The 20,286-nt window shown below is 35.7% G+C and overlaps 1 protein-coding gene across 7 annotated transcripts in view; it reads left to right on the forward strand.

Moving 5' to 3' along the window:
- Nucleotides 1-20,286, forward strand: part of FRMD6 (FERM domain containing 6) — a 122,568-nt gene that overhangs the window by 69,970 nt on the left and 32,312 nt on the right. For all 7 annotated transcript variants that reach the window (XM_056811056.1, XM_056811060.1, XM_056811057.1 and 4 more), the window contains 5 exons: nucleotides 5,978-6,164; nucleotides 6,636-6,791; nucleotides 10,937-11,002; nucleotides 14,204-14,272; nucleotides 16,703-16,877. In XM_056811056.1, the coding sequence (XP_056667034.1) occupies nucleotides 5,978-6,164; nucleotides 6,636-6,791; nucleotides 10,937-11,002; nucleotides 14,204-14,272; nucleotides 16,703-16,877 (653 nt within the window). The remainder of the gene's footprint in view (nucleotides 1-5,977; nucleotides 6,165-6,635; nucleotides 6,792-10,936; nucleotides 11,003-14,203; nucleotides 14,273-16,702; nucleotides 16,878-20,286) is intronic.

Consider the following 20,286-nt stretch of genomic DNA (forward strand, 5'->3'; position numbering starts at 1 on the left):
ACTTACTACATCATTGCAATGGCAGAAAAGAGAGAGAGAGAGGGAGAGGGAGAGGGAGAGGCATTACTGCCAGTTAAATACCAATTGTGATCTCGCCCAGATGGAGATTCAGGTGAGATTTTAGGGAATTCTGGGAAATACCAAGGACTTCTGGGGATTGAAGTCTAGGGTTCAAATCTCCATTTTTACATTACTCCTCAGAATGATCAAATCAATCCACACCTCCCTCAGCAATGCCTCCGTTTTCCCAAATTTCATCATTTTCCTTTTCTGTTACAATAGCCAGTCTGATAGATGGTGGTGGTATGTCAGAGTTGTTTTAATTTGCATTTCTCTAAGTAATAATGATTTAGAGCATTTTTTTGCATGACTATGACTATCAAGAGTTTTTTTTTGTTACTTTGACTGTCTCTTCATATCTTTTGACTATTTATCAATTGGGGAATAATTTATATTATGTACTCAAACTCATTTCTCTATTTTAGAAGTGAGGCCTTTATTAAATAGACCTTAAAAAATTTTTGCACCATTATGATTACTGTGCCTCTGTTTCTAGAATATCAGGACAGTTTTCCATGATAATTTCTTAAAATATAATTTTTTTGATCATGGCTTTCAGGTAGTTCAATAATTATATTTTGGATTTATTTTCCATGTCAGTTGTTTTTCCATTGAATTATTCCAATTTTTCTTCTATTTTTTTCATACTTTTGACTTTGATTGTTTCTTGTTGTCTCCTAGAGTCATTAGCTTCCACTTGCCCAGATCTAGATTTTAAGGCATGATTTTTCTTGAGTGAGTTTATGTACTTCCTTTTCCATTTGGCCAATTCTACTTTGTAAAGAATTTTTTATCATAGTGAATTTTTGTACCTCTTTTTCCATATAGTGTACATTTTTGTATACTTTTTTTCCATTTGGCCAATTCTACTTTACTGAATGGCCTTTCTGTTTCTTTAAGGTGTTATTAATTTCTTCAGCATTTTTTTGTCTCCTTTACCAAGACTCTTTCATGATTTCTCTGTTTCACTCTCAATTAATTTCCGAATATTTCTTCTGCTTTTCTTATTTGAGTTTTAAAATCCTCATTTTTCTTAGAGGCTTTGAATGAAGCATTATTTACTTTATTGTGTGCTTTTCAGTTTGTATTTTTATCTTCTCTGGCATTAAAATAACTTTGATTCATTTCTTTTTTTGGTTGTTGTTGCTTGTTCATTTTCCAATCTTTTTCTTTTCTTTTAATTAACAAAAAATCTTGAAGGTGGGATTTGTAATTGTGGTGATGAAGAGAATACTTGAAAAAGCTTCAAATTCTTTGTTCAACTGCCTTCGGAGCTAGCTCTGGGGATCTATCTGGTTTCAGTTCTTCCAGTTTAAAGAGAGGTATGTTTAATACTCTCCCAGCCAACACTGTCCAGAGGCACTTTTTTCCCCCTTGGAACTATGACCAGAGTCTCCTGCTTCCCTGTGGTCACAAGGGCTGGTGTGTACTAGTGCTCTTCCTCATCCTTAGGCTGAACTGCTACCTGGATCTGTGTTTGGGAAATTCAGCAAGAGTTTTTCATCCATAGCCACCAAAGAGTATTCTCCTGTATTCTCCTGAGCAGTTGTCCAACCACCTTTAGCATCTGTGGCTGAGAGTTTCCAAAGCCTTTGCTGCTTTGTGCTCCACTTCTGCCCCAGTTCACTAGATCTTTTGTGCTGGCCTTCTAAGTTGTTTTGTGCTAAAAACTTATTTCACCTTGTATTTTGGGGGGGTTATGTTCCAGATTTCATTTTGAGGTATTAGATCATGATTTTTTGGAGAGTATTTGGTAGAGAGTATTTGGTTGGGTATGCACCTTCTCCACCATCTTGACTCCATCCCATGGCACGTTTTGACAAGAAAGGCAAGATAAGTGCTTTTGCCATAATAAGAATTTTTAAAATTGCTCTACCCCTTGTGATTGTAATGTTAAATAATACCAATATCTTATAATAGTCCTTTGAGATAGCTAATACAAATATACTAGCTATTAAGTCACATCACTACCCCTTCCTCTACCACTTGCTATTCCTTACAGTTGACATTCTGTCTCCTGCATAACATTTTTTTATGATCTCTCCTCTCCTCACCGAATGGAATTCACTGGTTATTAGCAAACTTTCCCCCATAATTACTTTTTAACTTTCTTAGTTCCTATATTGTATTATACACCAATATAATGTAAACTCTTTGAGAGTGAGGACTTTGCTTTTGTAAGGTGCTTTATAATCTGAATTATTGATATATTCCCTCTTGTTCTTTCCTCACCAAATCCCCAACATAACATTAGCCATTGAATTGAATCCTATTCTCATATTATAGATAAGGAAACTGAGTCATTTCATTTCTCAGAGCTTTAAAACCACATAGTAAATGACAGAATACAAACATGTTTTCATTCCAAGCCTACTGTTCATTCTTTTATAATAAATACCCTCTCTCAATATCCTGTCTCTCTACTGAGCATTTTCCCCTGCATTTTTCCAAATTTATTTTATTCAAATAAAAGCTTGAAATCTCTGATACTTGGTGTGTGATCCTAGGCAAGTCATTTAATTCATACTGCCTCAACCACTCCCTAAGACTTATTGCAGTCTGCTTTGGTGACTCTATGGATACATCTGCTATATCAGGGATTACACTGAGAAAATAGTTTTTTCATATATTTCTACAAGTAAAGTGTTGTGATGCAGGAAAAATAGTCCAATATTTGAAATCAGAGGACCTAGTTTGAAATACTAACTGCTGTTTTTCTACCTGTGTGACCTTGGGCAAGTCATTCCCTAGGCCCTACTTCTTGTTTTTAGCTTCCTCACCTATAAAATCAAAGGGTTGTATTCTATGACTTCTAAGGTTCCTTTAAGCTTTAAGCTTACAAACAAATTACAGGGCCAGTTTTACTTTTATACATTGAATCTTCTGTTCTTGGTTCTATATTTTAAATTCTATATTAGCCACATTAAATTCTATATCACATCATGAGAAGTTGCTATTGAAACCTAGAGGAATGAGAACACAAATTCAGTGCCTTTAGGAGCAATTTGGTGATGAGCAATGTGGTAGAGACTTGAAGAGAGAGAGGTTTTGCAGGACAAGTCAAGATGCAAGAACCAATACTGGGGACCTGGCTGTCAATCAAGAAGAAGGTTCCAAACAGAATGTTCCCAGGAGTTGGCAGTTGAGGCTGACTGAGGACCCTTGTAGGGCTGGCTTGGGCTTGTTGGGGCTCTCTGACCAAGGGAGAAACCTCTGCTCTCTCTGAGATTTGACTGACTAAGAGTTGGAGGAAAGTCAGGCTGAAGGAGAGACTTTTCTTGATGACTGACTGAGGGAGAAGAAGCCCTGAACTAATTTGTTAGTTCTGTCCCAGGCTGAAGGACCCTTGGGGGGGGGGGGAGCTTCTGGAGTTAAGGTGAAAGATCTTGGTGGCTTTGTGAAGAAGAAAGAAGATTTTTAACTGTCGTCCTCCATCTATGACTATCCCTTTGTCACAGTTGTGACTTCCCAAGCCCTCATCTTCATTTTAGATTAGGGACACCCTCATCCTTCTTACCTCAGTTTCCCATCCTGTTTCCCAATAAACCCCCTGACTTGAAAAGGAAAAGAAAAGAGTATCTTTATAGTTCACTCAGGGGGTAGGGAAGAAGCCAAAGGCTTCAAGAAGAACTGGGAGGTGAGGGAGACAGGGAGGAGAGGGTGTAGGAGGGAGGGTGAGAGGATAGGAGATTAGGAGAAATATTGATCCACTAGTCATCAGTAGGGATCAGTAGACAGACCCCAGAGCATTCCCCTGTGGCAGCATTCCCCTGTACCAGAAGTGTCTCTCATCTATCTCCATTACAGATAAGCAAGCGTGTCCCCAAACTTAGTAGCAGCTCTCTCTAGTAAGCCAGAGCATTCAGTCATTACAACAAGAAATAGTAACACAGATTAACATTTTCTATTTCAGCAAGAACAACAAATAAGTTAAGAACTATTATTAAATTTGTAGGCCATCCTTAAAAAAAATAAAAAACTTGACCTGGTTTGCACTATATTACTGAATAACTTTTGAATATTAAATAGTTCATTGAAAATAATGATTTTGAATAAACTTTTAAGGAAAATAACCCACATAGTAAGCTATGTGTTACTTGATTATTTTTAAATCCTAAAAATTTGTGTAAAATGGGAAAAGTAAATTTAGCCTAAGGAGTACAAAAAATAGAATTTATCTATTTTTATACTACACACCATTTATACCTTAGAATAATAGAGAGCCAAGAAAATCTTGAGTTCAAATTCTACTTCTCATATGTACTGACTGTGTGACCATGGGAAAGCTATTCTCTTAGACAATTAGTTTGGGTTTTTTTTTAAGTGTCACTCCCTTCATTGTAGAGAGAATTTCTTCAGCTGAGAGTTCCCCATTCCTTACTCCCTAATCCAGTAAAATCTTAGCTCTAGTCTCCATCATCATCCCTATCCCTCCAGATAAAAATAAAGAAAAATATGAAGCCTTTTTTCTTCTTTAATAGTAATATGATTTATTGTCATTTTATATAAACCATTAATCAAAAGTAGTTGATACATGTGGAATGTTCTAAAAGGAGGGAAAATACATTATTTAGCTACTGTTTAACCCTGTAGGACTTGTGTATTGGGTACAAGACAGAAAAGCAGTATGGGCTAGGCAATGGGGGTTAAGTGACTTGCCCAGTCTCAGGCAGCCAGAAGTGTCTGAGGCTAGATTTGAACCAAAGTCTTCCTATCTCTAGGCCTGTCAGTCCACTGAGTCACCCAGCTGTCCCTAAATGGACTATATTTCTTACCCAGTCCTCGTGTGCACACATCAAAACATTGTGTTGTCAGCATTTTTTAATAATTTCTTAAATTCTCCACATCCTGAAGGTTGAAGAGAGAAGGAGGAAGGGACACAGTGTATATAAACACATTATTTTGAGCACTCCGTTATGCAACCTTAAATTCTTTAATCAACAAATTGATCAGAGTTCTAAAGCCTTTTAAAAGTTGTTTTTGTTAATTACTTTTCTGATTCTGTTCACTATACTGTATATCAATTAATAAAAGTTTTCCTATTTTTCCCTGAAATCTGTCCCTTCATTATTTCTTGTGGTATTCTTTGGTATTCATTGATCACACTTTGACCTCCACTTTTTTTTTTGTCACCATAAAAAGGGCTGCTCCTTCAGGATGAATCTTGTAGTGATACTGTTTCTCTCAGAGTATGCACATTTTACCCACTACCTTTCTTGATCATCCATTAACATTTTGTCACTCTAAACCATAAGCTAAATTAGCAAGAAAACAGAAATTACAGGGGGAAAATCAGGGGGAGGAGGATTCAAAAGTCTGTGCATTAACAATACAAAACTTTATTAAAGCAGAAATCCTCATTGTGATTTGGTTTCCTCAAATAGCATTTTTAATTAAATTATTTAATAGGAATTAAATTTCTGATTTACTCTAATGCTATACTGTTCTTAAACCGTACTTTGATTTACTCTAATGCTGTACTCTTCATCCTCACTAATACCTTTAATTCTATTTCTCAGTACTTTTCAAGAACATAAGTCCTACTCTGTCTATTCTCTCTCCCCTTCTCAATCCTGACTCTCTAGTGAACTAATTCAACTCTATAATATCTTTAACTTTAACTCTAAACTCCCTTTTCTTACTATGGATCAGACCTTGCCAAACTGTAATCTTGTTTTATTCTTACAATCTACCCCATCCATTCCTACTTATGTCCTACTAAACAAAGCTGGAGAAAGTCATGGAATCAGGCTTATTGGCGTCATTACTATATATTGTTGTAACATATCTCTTTTAAATAAGGAGGGAGATATTCACAAAAACAGAAAGCCTGTTGGTAAATATATAAAGATTTTGTATTCTGTTTATTTTCCAAATAATCAAGATCTTTGAGTTCTGTTTTTGTTTTTTCTCTAAGTGACAGAATAGCAAGATACTATTATTACTGGCACCTGAGAAAACAAGTTCTTCACTCTCAGTGTATGCTTCAAGAGGAGGCCTATTTCTTGCTGGCTGCTTTTGCATTGCAGGCTGATCTTGGAAACTTCAAAAGGAATAAGCACTATGGAAAATATTTTGAGCCAGAAGCCTATTTCCCATCTTGGGTAGGTAGTTTTCTGATTTTAAAGAATATTTTTCTCTAATTCAAACTGCTGCTATTATTTCTTACTTTTTCTTACTAAAGCTATACAATTTCTTTGTTGCCTTAATCTGCCTTAGTGGATTGCTGGGCAAGTCACTTAACCCCCATTGCCTAGCCCATACTGCTTTTCTGTCTTGTACCCAATACAATGGTATGTATGGTATGTATGGCATAATGGGTGAGCTTTTTGTAGCTATTTCTTTGGTTGGAACCTTTTGTCTTTCTAATATTGTTTATTGGAATTTCATCTTTTGAAAGGACAGATACTACTATTAAAAAGGTGAGGGCATTCTTAATTTTCCCATTATTAGGGAAAAAATGAGGAAAACACAAGTAGAACATCTTAACTTAAAACAGGAAATAGGGAAGAAAAAAAGAAACAGTTCATATGTTTTTTCAACTCTCTAAACACTGACCTCTTTTTTTCCAACAGGTTATTACAAAGAGAGGAAAAGATTACATTCTAAAACATATTCCAAACATGCACAAAGATCAGTTTGCACTGACTGCCTCTGAAGCACATCTTAAATATATTAAAGAAGCCATCCGCCTAGATGACATTGCTGTTCATTACTACAGATTGTATAAGGTAATAAAATAAAAATAAAGTCAATTCTGCAGCTTCAATCAAAAGATAAATTTTCAATTTTGAAAAGGGGCATTCATTTCTAAACAAAACATATATATATGTATATATATATATATATATATATATATATATACATAACAACCATTTCACTATATTTTAAAACACTTTCTAAATATTTAGATTTGAATTTCTATTTTGTTACTAAAAGTCATACTTGAAAACAACAATATATTTAATCCAAAGGGACAGGATGTAGTATTTTTTATAATACTAATTCTGAAAATAAAGATGGAAATATATTTTTCAATGATTTGTCAAACCGATAAAATATTTATCATGTCCCATGAATCTAGTATAGCTTCCTCTCACTCTAATAAAACAAATTATTTCTCTTAAGAGTTTCATTAGCAATTTATTTGATCATTCTGATGTTTTTATTCAGCAATTTTTTAACTGTTCAGAGCAAAGCTATGAAACTTATATTCTCTAAGATAATGTCCTGCAAATTTGAGCACTACAAGTGTGATTTTAACTTGACATTTTCATTCAGTAATGAAAGCTTCCTGTGCCTTATCCTTCTTCTTAGAGAGAACAACTTGCATCATGCAGCCCAAAGAGATAAGCTCTTTGCCTGATCCCATGCAATCTATTCAGTTGCAAGTGATTGGCAATTTGGAGATATTACACATCTGGAAACACAACAGTTACTTATTGAGACCACCATTTGGTTTCCAAAAGGCTTCACTCAGCCTAGTCTTTATGGATTGAAATTTCCAAAAATATGAGCCTTGAAAGGTCATCAAGGCCCAAAGGGAGACACTGCAGAGTAGGTTTTTTCAGATATTCAAGAAACATAGCACCACTACTTTCCTTATAAGAAACACAAGATTGATGCGTAGGTAGCTAATATTATATAGTACTCCAATTTCTTTCATCTTCATCACTGAGAAGAAATATCTCACACATCCCTGGGAACTCACTATTGTTTGTTGTTATCTACATGGTATAGCTGTAGGGTTTGACACTAAACACAGTAAGGAACATTCAGAAGCTGCTGAAAGAACCTGCACAGATACTAACCGCTAGATAAATTTCCCTTTATTGTTTATCCTCTATAGCCTTCCATCAGGAATCCAAATGGGTCAAGGATTTAAAGAAAACCTTAGACTTGGGTAGGATTGAAAGACCCCCATCTGCCTTGGTACTGAATTTCCTTCTTCAGTTTTGCTTGCTCCCTCACAGACTGACCTTCACTTGCATTTTTAATTTCTCCCTTATAATAGTAGCCTTATCTATAGCTCCCATCAGGAGAAGATGTCATTGCCTTGTCTACTTGTTGGGCTAGTGGGCTTTATGACTTCTTCCATTACTGGATTGCACCTGTCTTTGCACCAAAGATAGTATTTGCCCAAGCCAGAACTGTTCTAATTTCCTGATCAAAATTCACTACATTTATCTGTCAAGGAACTTTGCTTCTGAAGTCATTTTGGTGGGGTTTTGTCCAGAAGGTCAGGTCCAGTTGCTCTCTCAGGCAGGTTGGACATGTGATGTGGAGGACCTGAGGGAGGAAAGATCTATCTATGTAGATCCAATCACTCAAACCCATTTCCTTTAGAAACTTCACCCCTTTCTTGCAGATCCCCATTGGGAAACCAGCTACAAGAATTCATCTTCATAGAGCCAGTTACAAATAATTCTCAATTTCAGTCATCTATAAAGGAATAAAAGACAATCCTCTATAGAGAGAATGATTTAGCTGACTCTAACAGTAAGTCCCAAGCCTATGGTGGGGAAAGTGTCTCAACCTAGATCCATTAGATCACATTCTCAGGAACTATTGCTCCAGTGACTCATCAAGTTTCTGTTTGAACCTTTCATCAACCCACTTCTAAGGGAGTAGAAATAAATCTTTCTGTCTTATCCTCAGTTCTGTTCTCATTTTCCTGTAACTCCCAAGTTACTCCCATTATGTAATTTGCTTCTGGCTGTAACCTATTGGTCCCCACCTCCATCAGGAAATATTTCTGCACAAGTGCCATTATCTACCCTTTACCTTTCATTGCATGGTTCCCAGAAGCTGAAAACTTTGTCCTTAGTTACTGAAATGTGACAGGCCAGGTCACTTTCAGTCTTATCCTGGCAGTCCATTTATGTAAAATGGTCAACAACAACCTGGGAATTCTACACTTGATGCTTTCCTTACCATCTCTGTCATCCATTTCTAGAACCACTAAGCTAATTCTCCCCATGTGAGCAGACTTAAAAGAAATACCCATTAACAACCATTAGGGCACTTGTCTTCTGATGTCACCATACCTTATATGACCATCCTTTTTCCCCTACACACTCCAGATTTGCAGCACTCTTCCCCATAATGTATGCCATGAAGTCATCTTATCTTGTCCTAATTACTACTATGCCAGAATAGCAGAGGTAAGCCTGGACAATTCAGGTTCATTGCTGAGGTGAGACACTCAGGTTATTAGAAAGTTAAAAAGACGTTTCCTTAGCCCTGATATAGAAAGAAGATTCAATAAGGATATTTTGGTATTTTACTTCTTTGACCTTCATTTGTACATGTAAAGGGCTTTCCTTGGCCTCTAATGAGCAGACAGGAGACTTGATAAAATAATGCCAGAGAAAAAACAGTTTTGTTTGGAGAAAACAGTGGAAATTGGGGAAAAGGGGAGGGGAAGGAAAGGAAAAGGGATTCTGTCCACACAAGCTGCTTTCATGGGGCAAAAATGCCCTCTATGTGTAAGCACAGACTTTTATAATAATATTGGCACAAGATTCTCCTTCTTTCCTTTCTTCCAACCCTATACAGGGTGGGGCTGTGACATTTCAAATTTTGAACTTGTGATTTTCAACATTACACACCCCTAAAGACCTCCATGATCAAAAAACCTGAGACTTTCATGGAATTTTCAGCCTGGGACAGTAGAAATACTTTTGAAACTTCTTGTTCTTTACTCCTTCAACTTATCTCATAGTTGGCTTTCTTCCAGGCTCCAGATAAACTCTTCTCAAGGTTTTTGAAAATAGGTCAGGAAAACTAAAAACTTTATGGGGTGGGAGGAGTAATTTTAGTCTAAAGAATATTAATACTAAGGGGTCTTGAAAATTGGGGTTACAAGTCAAATAATGCTACGAGAATTACACACTGAATCTCATCCCACACATGAGTAAAGGAGGAAATAGTGACAGTAGATATCTGAATGGTGGAAGATAAAGAGGTGAGAAGAGGGAACACTCATGTAATGGCCTCAGTTTTTTTCAGTATAATCTAAAGCAAGGTTCTCAGCTAAGAGGATGAAGGGAAAGGAAGATTTGAGGGGAGGTGAAAAGAGCCACTGTGGTAAATAAATAGCAAAGCATATTAAATAGAGAGGAGTAAAAGGATTGCCTTGCCATAGTGAGTGACTGAATTAAGGTTATGTAACATAACCAAACGGATGAGTACACTTTGTACCAACTGTTCTTACTATATTTCTGTTTAAATACTCCTTTCTAATTAAATCTGGCTCACTAATTGTAAGGAAGCACTACTGTGCAGCTCATTGGCTATGATATTACAAAAATACCTCCTTTTACCACCTTTGCCCTGGAGTCCTAAGGAGAAATAGCAGCTGAGTTCTGAGGATCCACCTTTTCAATACAAGTTGGAATTAGAGCTAGTTAGTCCTAGAACAAATGCTGTTATACATGGTTCCTACCTGAACTAGAACTGTAGAATGAGATATTTTCAGACATGGCCGAATGTTAATTTATATTATTTGTTACAAAGGTAAGTTTCTATTTGAAGTTGACAGTTGGTGGATAGAGGGTGAAGGAGGAATAGATACAATCAATGAAACATTTTTGATATATTCAGAAGAGAACAGAACCAGGTTCAGAAGAAGGAAATACAGATGAAGAAGTGCATTATGGTACTATTGAATTTACACTCATCATAGTTTTATATACAATCCTCTTTTTACTCTTAATATATTGAACATATTCATAGTAATTTAAGTCATGAAAAAAAAATAAAAGACTGAAATTATTTCATCCCAATGATTTCTGGTATTGCTCTCAATTTTATAGTATTGTACATTGTAGATTAAAATTTATACTTTTCTTCCAATGATATTTTGTTTCTCTAGGATAAAAGGGAAATTGAAGCTTCATTAACTCTTGGGTTGACAACACGAGGAATACAAATATTTCAGGTAGGTAGATAGAAAATTATTATCATATGGAATGGGCTAGTTTCCCTGGACAGTGTGCATTATATTATATTTGCCACATGATATTCAAAGTCTGTTTTGGGAGTTTGACTAGGTATCTTTCCCACTTATGCAAGATGATACAGGATTTGATCTAGTTATTGCCAGAAATATATTACAAATTCTGATTCTTAACTTATTTAAGCAGCCTTCAAAAGGCACTTGATAGTGAGAATACTAGAAAAAACGTACAGAGAAAAATGAAAGCTTGACAAGTTTTTTCACTTGGTCTTCATGATTTTTATTTATTTTTTTATTTTATGGTAGTGCTGAAAAGGCTTTGGATTGTGTGGTGGTCAGAAAACTATTTCAGCTTTGCCACTAATTTGTTCTATGTCCTAAGGGATTACATAGACCAGTGATGTGGTGAACCTTTTAGACATGGAGTGCCAGGCCCCGCCCCCACCCCATTAGCCCAGACTGAGTACCATGCCTGTTACCCACACACACACCCAGAGACCTTGTGTCATGTTCCTCCCCTCACCAAGTGTTGGGCATTCCCCACCCCTCCTTGACCCACATAAGAGAGGGAGAAAGTACTTCCATTGGGCTGCTGAGTGGAGGAATAGGTGAAGTGAGGAATGTCCTCAGTGAGTATAGAGAGGTGGAGGGGAGTGATCCAAGTCTTCTGCTCCCCTCCAGCTCTGTCACCTATGAGCCACCCACCTCACTCCTTGTGTGTTCCCGTTGGGCTGCGGGGCAGAGGGGCAGGTAATGTGAAAAAAATGTCAGGCATGGTGGAGAGAGGGAACAGCACTGCCTTTCTAGTAACAAACTCTGGTGGGGTGGGGTGGATTGTGGCCACATGTCCATAGAGTATTCTTTATACCCGTGCCATAGGTTCACCATCACTGATGATGACTTTTTGAGCCTTAGTTTTTCTCCTTTGTAAAATCAGAAGTTTATTTTCTACATAGTAAATACATACATACATACATATATAATTACATACATACATACAAGTAAAATGCTAAATTTTAAAATTTCTGTTCAAATATCTCAGTTTTCTTATCTATCATATAAGCTGATTCAGTAATCTCTGAGGTCTATACAAAATCTAAATCTCTGATCTTTCATTATTTCCTCTTATCTCATCCTGTGGAATATATCTTAATTATTATACATCAGCATCTTTTCTAACTCATTTACCTTACCTTATGGAATGTAGTGTTTCTTTAGTGTAACCACAAGAGACTCAGTTCTCCTAAGAAACTGTTAGAAAACTAAGGCTACCTTTATAAATCCATTATTGGGTATAATTTACAATGAGCTAAATGATTCCTTTGTACCTCAAAGCATTAAAAGTAATTTCTTAAAGTAATATGATGATTAGACATAATATTCTCACTTAAGGTATTCCTCCATTTTGTAAGATTATTAAAAAAATTTAATGTTGTCTTTTTTAAGTGTTACACATTTCATTATCATCTCATATAGCTTCTAATACATTAAAAAAAACCATTAATACATTGACAAGTAAGTCAGGGGAGTACACCATGTAATGAATATAGAAGAAAATAATTAGCAATTTTGTTCTTTCCTTTAATTCACTTTGAATTTCAGCTAAAAATCTTCAATATTATAAATCTCTCAAATATGAGAAATGACTGATTTTGCATTGCATGAAATAAAGTGGAATTAATAGGAATAAGCTCAATTAAAACTTAAATTTGGAGGGTGACTTGTAGAATCATATTTTATTTTCATAATAACAGAAGTTAATTTTTTTTTTACTTTAATAAAGACCATTTAGTTAAATGAGTTCATTGCTATGATGGACCAGTTCAGGACATCTGCTCCTCATAATAGTTACAGTCCCTTACATAAAGCATGAGCAAAAACCCAAGATGTAACAATGCTTCCTAATCCTGTTCTATTTAAAATTCCCTTCCATATTAGTTGGAATATGAATGATGGGTACAAAATACTTAGGGACATGTGACTACTTGAAATTTTAAACTTTGGGGATAATTAATTTATATTAAGGAAGTATAGGGCAGCTAAACAGCTCATGGATAAAGAGCCAGGCCTGTAAATGGAAGGATCTGGGTTCAAATGTAGCCTCAGTCACTTCTATCTATGTGACCACTGACCAGTCACTTAACCCCAGTTGCCCAGCCCTTACCATTTCTCTGCCTTAGAAATGATACTCAGTATTGGTTCTAAGACAGGGATAGGTTAAAAAAAAAAGAAGTATATGTAAGAAATTGCCTCCCCAACCTGCTTAAAGAAGTTCCAGGAAAGCTTAAAAACAGTATCAGCTTGAGTCTACTCTGTCAAAATAAGACCAGCAGTAATGACTTAAAGCCTCATTTTGAATATCAACTAGCCACTAATTTCACCCTGAAGCATGTTGATATCCATCCTGAACCCCAGCTCTGAACTGCCCTGACCCACCCCCAACACCTTGTCCTGCTAGAGACAGGATCCCTATAAAAATCCCACCCTATCTTCCCCATACTAGACACTTAACTCTATCCAGAATCCCATCTGACTGTACCATGTATCCATCCTCTCTGATAACCCCAGCACTGTAAGTTTGCTTTTGTACTTTCTTTCCTCTCCCTTATCATGTGCAGGTTTTGGGTTTGTCCAAGGGTACTACTCCTCCTAACTGTTTCTTCTCAGGCCTGTGGCTGAAATTGGAAGCTACACTTGATTTATAAGACTTTTGTCTAAAGGAATTCAGAGAACAAGGACTGAATTGTAAACTATGTAGCATGGCAGTGAGGTACCCCCTTCTTTCCAACACCAGAGCTATAGGGACTTTGCTATTCAAAAACTTTCTAAAACTTTTTCCAGACAGGATAATTCATTCTATAAAGTACTCCTTTTTAAAATACTTCCACCTCCTAAAGAAAAAAACTAATAAATGGAAATAAGATATATAGTTTTTTATATATACATATATTTGTCAAAAGATGCTTTATCTAATAAGGAGTAGTTTTTAATTTTTTTGAAGTCATTCACAACCTGAATAAATTATCAGTATTCATCTATATCAGATCTTTAATTTCTCCTAAAATATTTATAATATCTTTCAAATTTGATTACTATTTTATGTTTTGAAAGTTTTAGAGCTATTTTTGAATACTTGTTCTCACTTTTTCTAGTTAACCCTCTTTTACATACTTCTTTCCATAGAATATCAGTGAGGAGAAACAATTACTTTATGACTTCCCTTGGACAAATGTTGGAAAACTGGTATTTGTGGTAAGTTCAAAATTATTAAGTCATCTCAGGACACAAAAGTTAAATTTTCTTACTGTCCATTGTTCTTAATTGGTTCTATTAAAACAGTGAAGTAACATTAAAATAAGCCATTGCCTTTAAAGGAACAATTTTTTGTGTATGTGGGACAAGTAGTTTGACAATGAATAGAAGATATGCTGTACCATCTAATTTTGCTTCAAAAATGTAACTTTTCTAGTAAATATTTCATTATGTTAAAGTGAATTTTTCTTATTATTATGGAAATTTATAATATTAAATATTGTACTATATGTTTACTTATACTGGAAAACATTGTGAAGAAAGGGCAAGTTGGTTTGCATTTATGAAATATTAATGAGAAATTACTACTGTATGTCAACTTAGTAGAATATTACATATGGAAAGCACTTCAGTTCAATGTTAACTTAGACATTATTTCTTGTATGGAATAAACTGATTGTCAGTCTCTTCAGCCTTCATCTTCCTGCCCATAGTGATAGAAGTATAAATCAGGCTGAGGATATCTAATTGTTGAACAAATGAACAACAGGCTAATTGTTGATAGAATAGGGAGAAAAAACATTGACCACACATTTAAATAATATGAGGATATTTATTAGTTGATACGTTTAATTTTAAAGTAATTTTTATTAAGCAAAAAATAAAAATGGTTGGAATACATTTGAGTTATATATTTGACCATATTTTATCTCTATCTCTTGGTATCTTTATATCCATCTTTGTCTCCCTAATGTGAGATAGGGAGTTGTTTTTTAACCAAGAAATAGAAATAAAAAAAATAGAAGAATTTGCTTTTGACAAAAGAAAGTGTCATTATTCTTCCATTTCTAAAAATAATGATGAAAGAACTATTTATGGATAGGATCACAGATATTCTTTTTATCATGATTTAGGTCCAAATAGAGACCTGAATTTATTAATATCAATATCCCTTCCTTCCTTCTTAAATGGAGTCTAACTTTTCCTATTCCTTTTCTCACAATTTATTATTTTTTAAAAATATGGAAACCATAGAAGGTGTTTTGAATTTCTTATCTATCAGTGCACATCTGAAATGAAATTTTAAATACACAAAAACACACCAGATTGAGTTCTGAATGAGAAATACAAGAAAAGTCACAATGAGTCCCAAGATAGCACATGGAGACAGATAGTTCCTTAGACACTGGGGGACAGCATCTAGCCAAGAACTTTCATGTGAAACCTTCCAGAACAGAGATTAGACTGAAAAAGGGTCAGGAGTGCATAAAGGCAAGAACAGACTCCAGACCCACACATAGACCCAACAGGGTTCAGGGTTCAGGAATAGATGCCACGTGGAAGCTCTGTTGCTTACTCCCCAGTTCTAGGTCATAATCCAGTGTGGAAATTAGTAGATCTGTCCAAGGGTTTGGTTCCTAGATGGACCTAAGCTGTATATTAAGTAAAAAATAAGTTAAGATACAAACAATAGTTGTTTTCTAATCCCAAAAATGAAACAGACTCTCAAATCCAGCCTAATGCAAACTAGCCAGGATAGGACAAAGAAGAGCCTACATTTCTCTGTCAATAAACTAGAAGAGCTTTCCAACTTACTGATAGTGGCTGATTCCAAATGCAGTGTACTGGAACTCCAGAGACAAGCCTATGGAGGTATTGCTTAGACAAAGACTTTAATAAGGAACTTGCAGAAATAAGACCAAGGAAAGCAGCGATCAGACTTTGCCCTGAATTCCACTTTGAAAATAGTTAAATAATGGTGTCCAGCTTGAGTTCTTCTTAAAATCCTGGAATTGTAACAAGATGTTTTAGAACGTCTATGCAAAATAAAAATAGAAAGAATACACTATTCACTTGGAATGAAAACACTTAGGAGTCACTGGCAAAATCCAGAGATTCCAAGTCAAAAAATATTGCAAAAGGAAACAGTAAAAATAGAAAGGACTTAAAGTTATTATCCAAAAAAAGGGGGGGAGTCTTAAAACATTCCAGAAAAGATGAAAGGCTTACAATGAAAAACTCTAAATAAATATAGTAACATGTATGTATTAAAACTATGGATACGTATATTATAGGTAAAAGTACAATACGTATTGAGTATTAAGTGTTATGGGGTTAACAGGAATGTGGTTATCATTATTTAAAATGCATCGACTGGGGCAGTTAGGTACCACAATGGATAGGGCTCCAGGCCTAGAGTTAGAAGGGCCTGGCTTAAAATATGGCCTGAGATACTTCATAGCTGTGTAACCCTCGACAAGTCACTTAACCCCAAATGCCCTAAACCTTTGCCACTCTTCTATTTTATAACTGTTACAAAGACAAAGTTAAAAAGGTAGGGATTTGTAAAAATAGTAATAATAAATAAATTGCATCTACATTAAAGAGTTATACACTGAATTTCTCTTTTTGTTTTTTTGTATTCCATAGGGTAAGAAATTTGAGATTTTACCAGATGGATTACCATCAGCCAGGAAGCTAATATACTATACTGGATGTCCCATGCGTTCCAGACACCTCTTGGAATTGCTCAGCAGTAGTCATCGTCTCTACATGAACCTGCAACCTGTTCTCCGTCATATTAGGAAGCTAGAAGAGAATGAAGGTATTTAATGATTTTAATGTATATGCCTGAGTCCAGAAACAAAGATTTCCATAACCAGCAAATCTCTTTATATATATGAAAGGTTTTAATGCTTTAATTGCCGAGTGGTTAGAGAATATTCTTTTTAAGTTGATGCTTGTTGTAAGAGAGGATGATTAAAGACAGAGCCAAGGTGGTAGAGAAGTTACATAGACCCACCCGATGGCTACCAAATTGCCTTCCCAAAAAGCTATGATATAATGCCTCAAAATAATTCTTGAACAGCATAACCCACAAAAAGACATGGTGAAATAAGTTTTCAGCTAAAACAATTTATAAGGCCAGCACAAAAGATCTAGTGTACTGAGGGGGAAGTGGAGCCAGAGCCGCATGCCAGGACAGGCCTGACCACTTCAGCCTTGGACACAGCTAAATCCAGCAACAAAGGTTTATAGAGCTCTCAAGCTACAGATGGTAATGAGCTCAGAAGATTACAGGAGTCCCTTTGCTGGCTGTAGGTTCAAAACTTTTGCTGCATTTCCTATAGGTGTGGGAGTAAGAGACTCTTGTCACAGTTTCAAGGGGGAAAGAGTACTTGGTGTTACCATCACACAGGTGAGTAGAATATTAAAGACTCTCCTTACGTCATACCACCTTGGAAGAACTGAAAGCAGATAGATCCCCAATACTAACACTGAAGGCAGCTACAAAACGAGTTGGAAGTTTGGAATAGTGTTCCCTTCACCACAGTTACAGGGCTCAAGTTGAACTTTTTTTTTTTAATTAAAAGAAAAGAAAAAGGGTGGAAAATGAGCGAACAACAAAAAAAGAAAATTTTAAAAGAAAGTTGTTGACAGGGAAAACCTAAGCACAAAAATAAGTCAATACTGCTCCATCCAAAACCTCCAAGAAAAATAGGAATTACTCTCAAGCCCAAAAAGAATTAATGGAGGAACTCAAAAAAGATTTTAAAAACCAAATAAGAAAAGTAGAAGAAAAATTGGGAAAAGAATAACAGTAAAATCACAAAAAAGGCACAGAAAAATCCTGAAGAAATTATTAATAACTTTAAATATTCGCCAATTAGTAAAGGAGACACAAAAGTCCACTGACGAGAAGATGAGAGGAACTCCTTAAAAGGCAGAATTGCCCATGTGGAAAAAGAGGTACAAAAATTTACTAGTATAAAGAATTCTTTTTTTTTTTTTTTTAGTGCACCCAAAATGTTTTATTGATACATTTTTACATTGCAGTTACTTCTAGGTATATACCACTACCCCTCCCACCCCCACCATTGAACCCTCCTTCTGTAACAAAGGAGACAAGTATGTTCTCTTCGAAACCATTTGTAAAAGGATTTGAGAGGTCAAGAAGTTTGAACAGGGACATCACATTTTTGCATAATTCCAAATGGATAAAGAGAATAGTTGGATCAATTTACAGTTCTTCCAACAGTGTTCCTCTCTTCCCATAGCTCCACCAGCATTTTCTTCTTATTTTGGCTTTCTTAACTTTTTTTTTTAAATTCAATAAACATCAACTGCTAAGATAGCAATAGAATCTAAGATACTGAGATGTTTAGCATTTCTTTTTCAATAGTAAAAAAGGATCTTTAAATGTAAGTGGAAGAAAGGAGAACTTGAAATTCCACTTTGCACTAAACAATCACTTTATTACCCCTCTTAAGATACAGTAAATCCCCATCTGCAGTTTGTCAGTTCTCATTGGGTATAAGTGAACTTTTTTTTTTTAATTCTTTAGATAGAATGCATTCCCAGGTATCTCAGTCCTTCCTTCTCTCCCTCCACCCCCAATAAGGGATCACCTGACAAGAAGATAAATATAAACCATGTCTTTAGTGTTCCTATTAAATCAACTGAAAAGCTAGTGGAAATAATCAATAGTTTTTGCAAAAGTTGCACAATATAAAATAAACCCACATAGATCATCAGCATTCCTATATATTTCCAACAAGAACCAGGGGCAAGAGTTAGAAAGATAAATTCCATTTAGTGTTTCTATTAGTTCATTCTTTAGAGATAGAAATGTCACAAATTATCTAATTCCACCTGCATCCCCATTCTGTGCCCCCCCACATGTCATTTTGCCCTCTTGCCATTTTCACCAGTCTGATACCCATCATATGGGATGACATCTCCAAATTGTTTTGATGTACATTTCTCTAAGCAGTAGTGATTTAGAGCATTTTCCATATACATATGACTTAGATGTCTTTATCTGAAAACTGTTTATTCACATCTTTTGAACATTTATTAATTGGGAAGTACCCCTTATTCTTATAAATCTGACAAAGTTCTCTATATGTTAGAGTGGGGAAAACTCAAGAGTTGTTTTAATTTGCATTTCTCTTTTTCTCAGTGGAAGTTAATGTACTTTATGATCTGCAATTCTTTCAAAAACTCTTCCTATGCTTTGACCATTCATCTATTGAGGAATAGCTCTTGGTTACTGGCTATTACTTTTTTGATATCCTTTGAATGTCAATAGTGCTGGGAACACAATTGGTATTTCATAAATTCTTCCTGTTGACTCAATTCAACAAAAGTTGATGGAAATAATTCTGATATTAAATGACAGAGAAAGAGAAAACTAGCAAGAGTCAAGTAACCCTTTGAAACTAGGCATGAAAGAACTAATACCTTGCTGAAATTGGACATTTCTTCTTCTGTTCTCCTGTAAAAAGCAAAATGAATCTTATTGCAAGACTATTCCCTTCCCTTCATTTAGGAAACTGGTAAGAGTTTGGTAGTCTTGTCGATAGAGTCCCAAATTTCACACTGGTATGGACTTGGATTCATCAGGTGTCATCTTTCTGAGTTTACCCACACAGAACAAAATGCGTGTGAGAAACCAGAGACTCCAGCCAATAGCTGCTGCAATCCAACCATCTTCATTCATTCCATGCTTACAGCACTGGGCAGCCTGAGAGCAGAAATCTAGACCCAGGATCGTCAAGCTAGTAAATGTCTTGTGCCATTTGAACCCAGATCTTCCATATTCCAAGTCCAGCTGTCCATCCATTACTTAATATCGCCTCTTCTTAGAGATACTAAAACCAAAAGAAAACTCTTAAATCTGCAGTTTGTGGAGTTTCAGCACTTGCAGAAAGCTTACTAGAGCACTGTGCCTTGTTCGCCGAGTCTGAGACGGGAGCGTGAAACACCGATGAGGAATTGTGTGTTTCTGCTAAGCAAGTTGTGTGCCAGAAAGCGGACAGGAGGACGAGGCTGATGGGAACGTAGATCATCACCGAAGTAAACAGCTTCATGGTGGAGATGGGAGGCCAAGAATTCTTTACAAAGTAGAATTGGCCAAATGGAAAAGGAGATATAAAAGTTCCCTCAAGAAAATCATGTCTTTAAAACTGGATTTGGGTAAGTAGTACTTAATGACTCCAGGACACATCAAA

The sequence above is a fragment of the Monodelphis domestica genome, chromosome 1 (assembly GCF_027887165.1).
Source record: "Monodelphis domestica isolate mMonDom1 chromosome 1, mMonDom1.pri, whole genome shotgun sequence".
In the NCBI taxonomy this organism is placed as follows: domain Eukaryota; kingdom Metazoa; phylum Chordata; class Mammalia; order Didelphimorphia; family Didelphidae; genus Monodelphis; species Monodelphis domestica.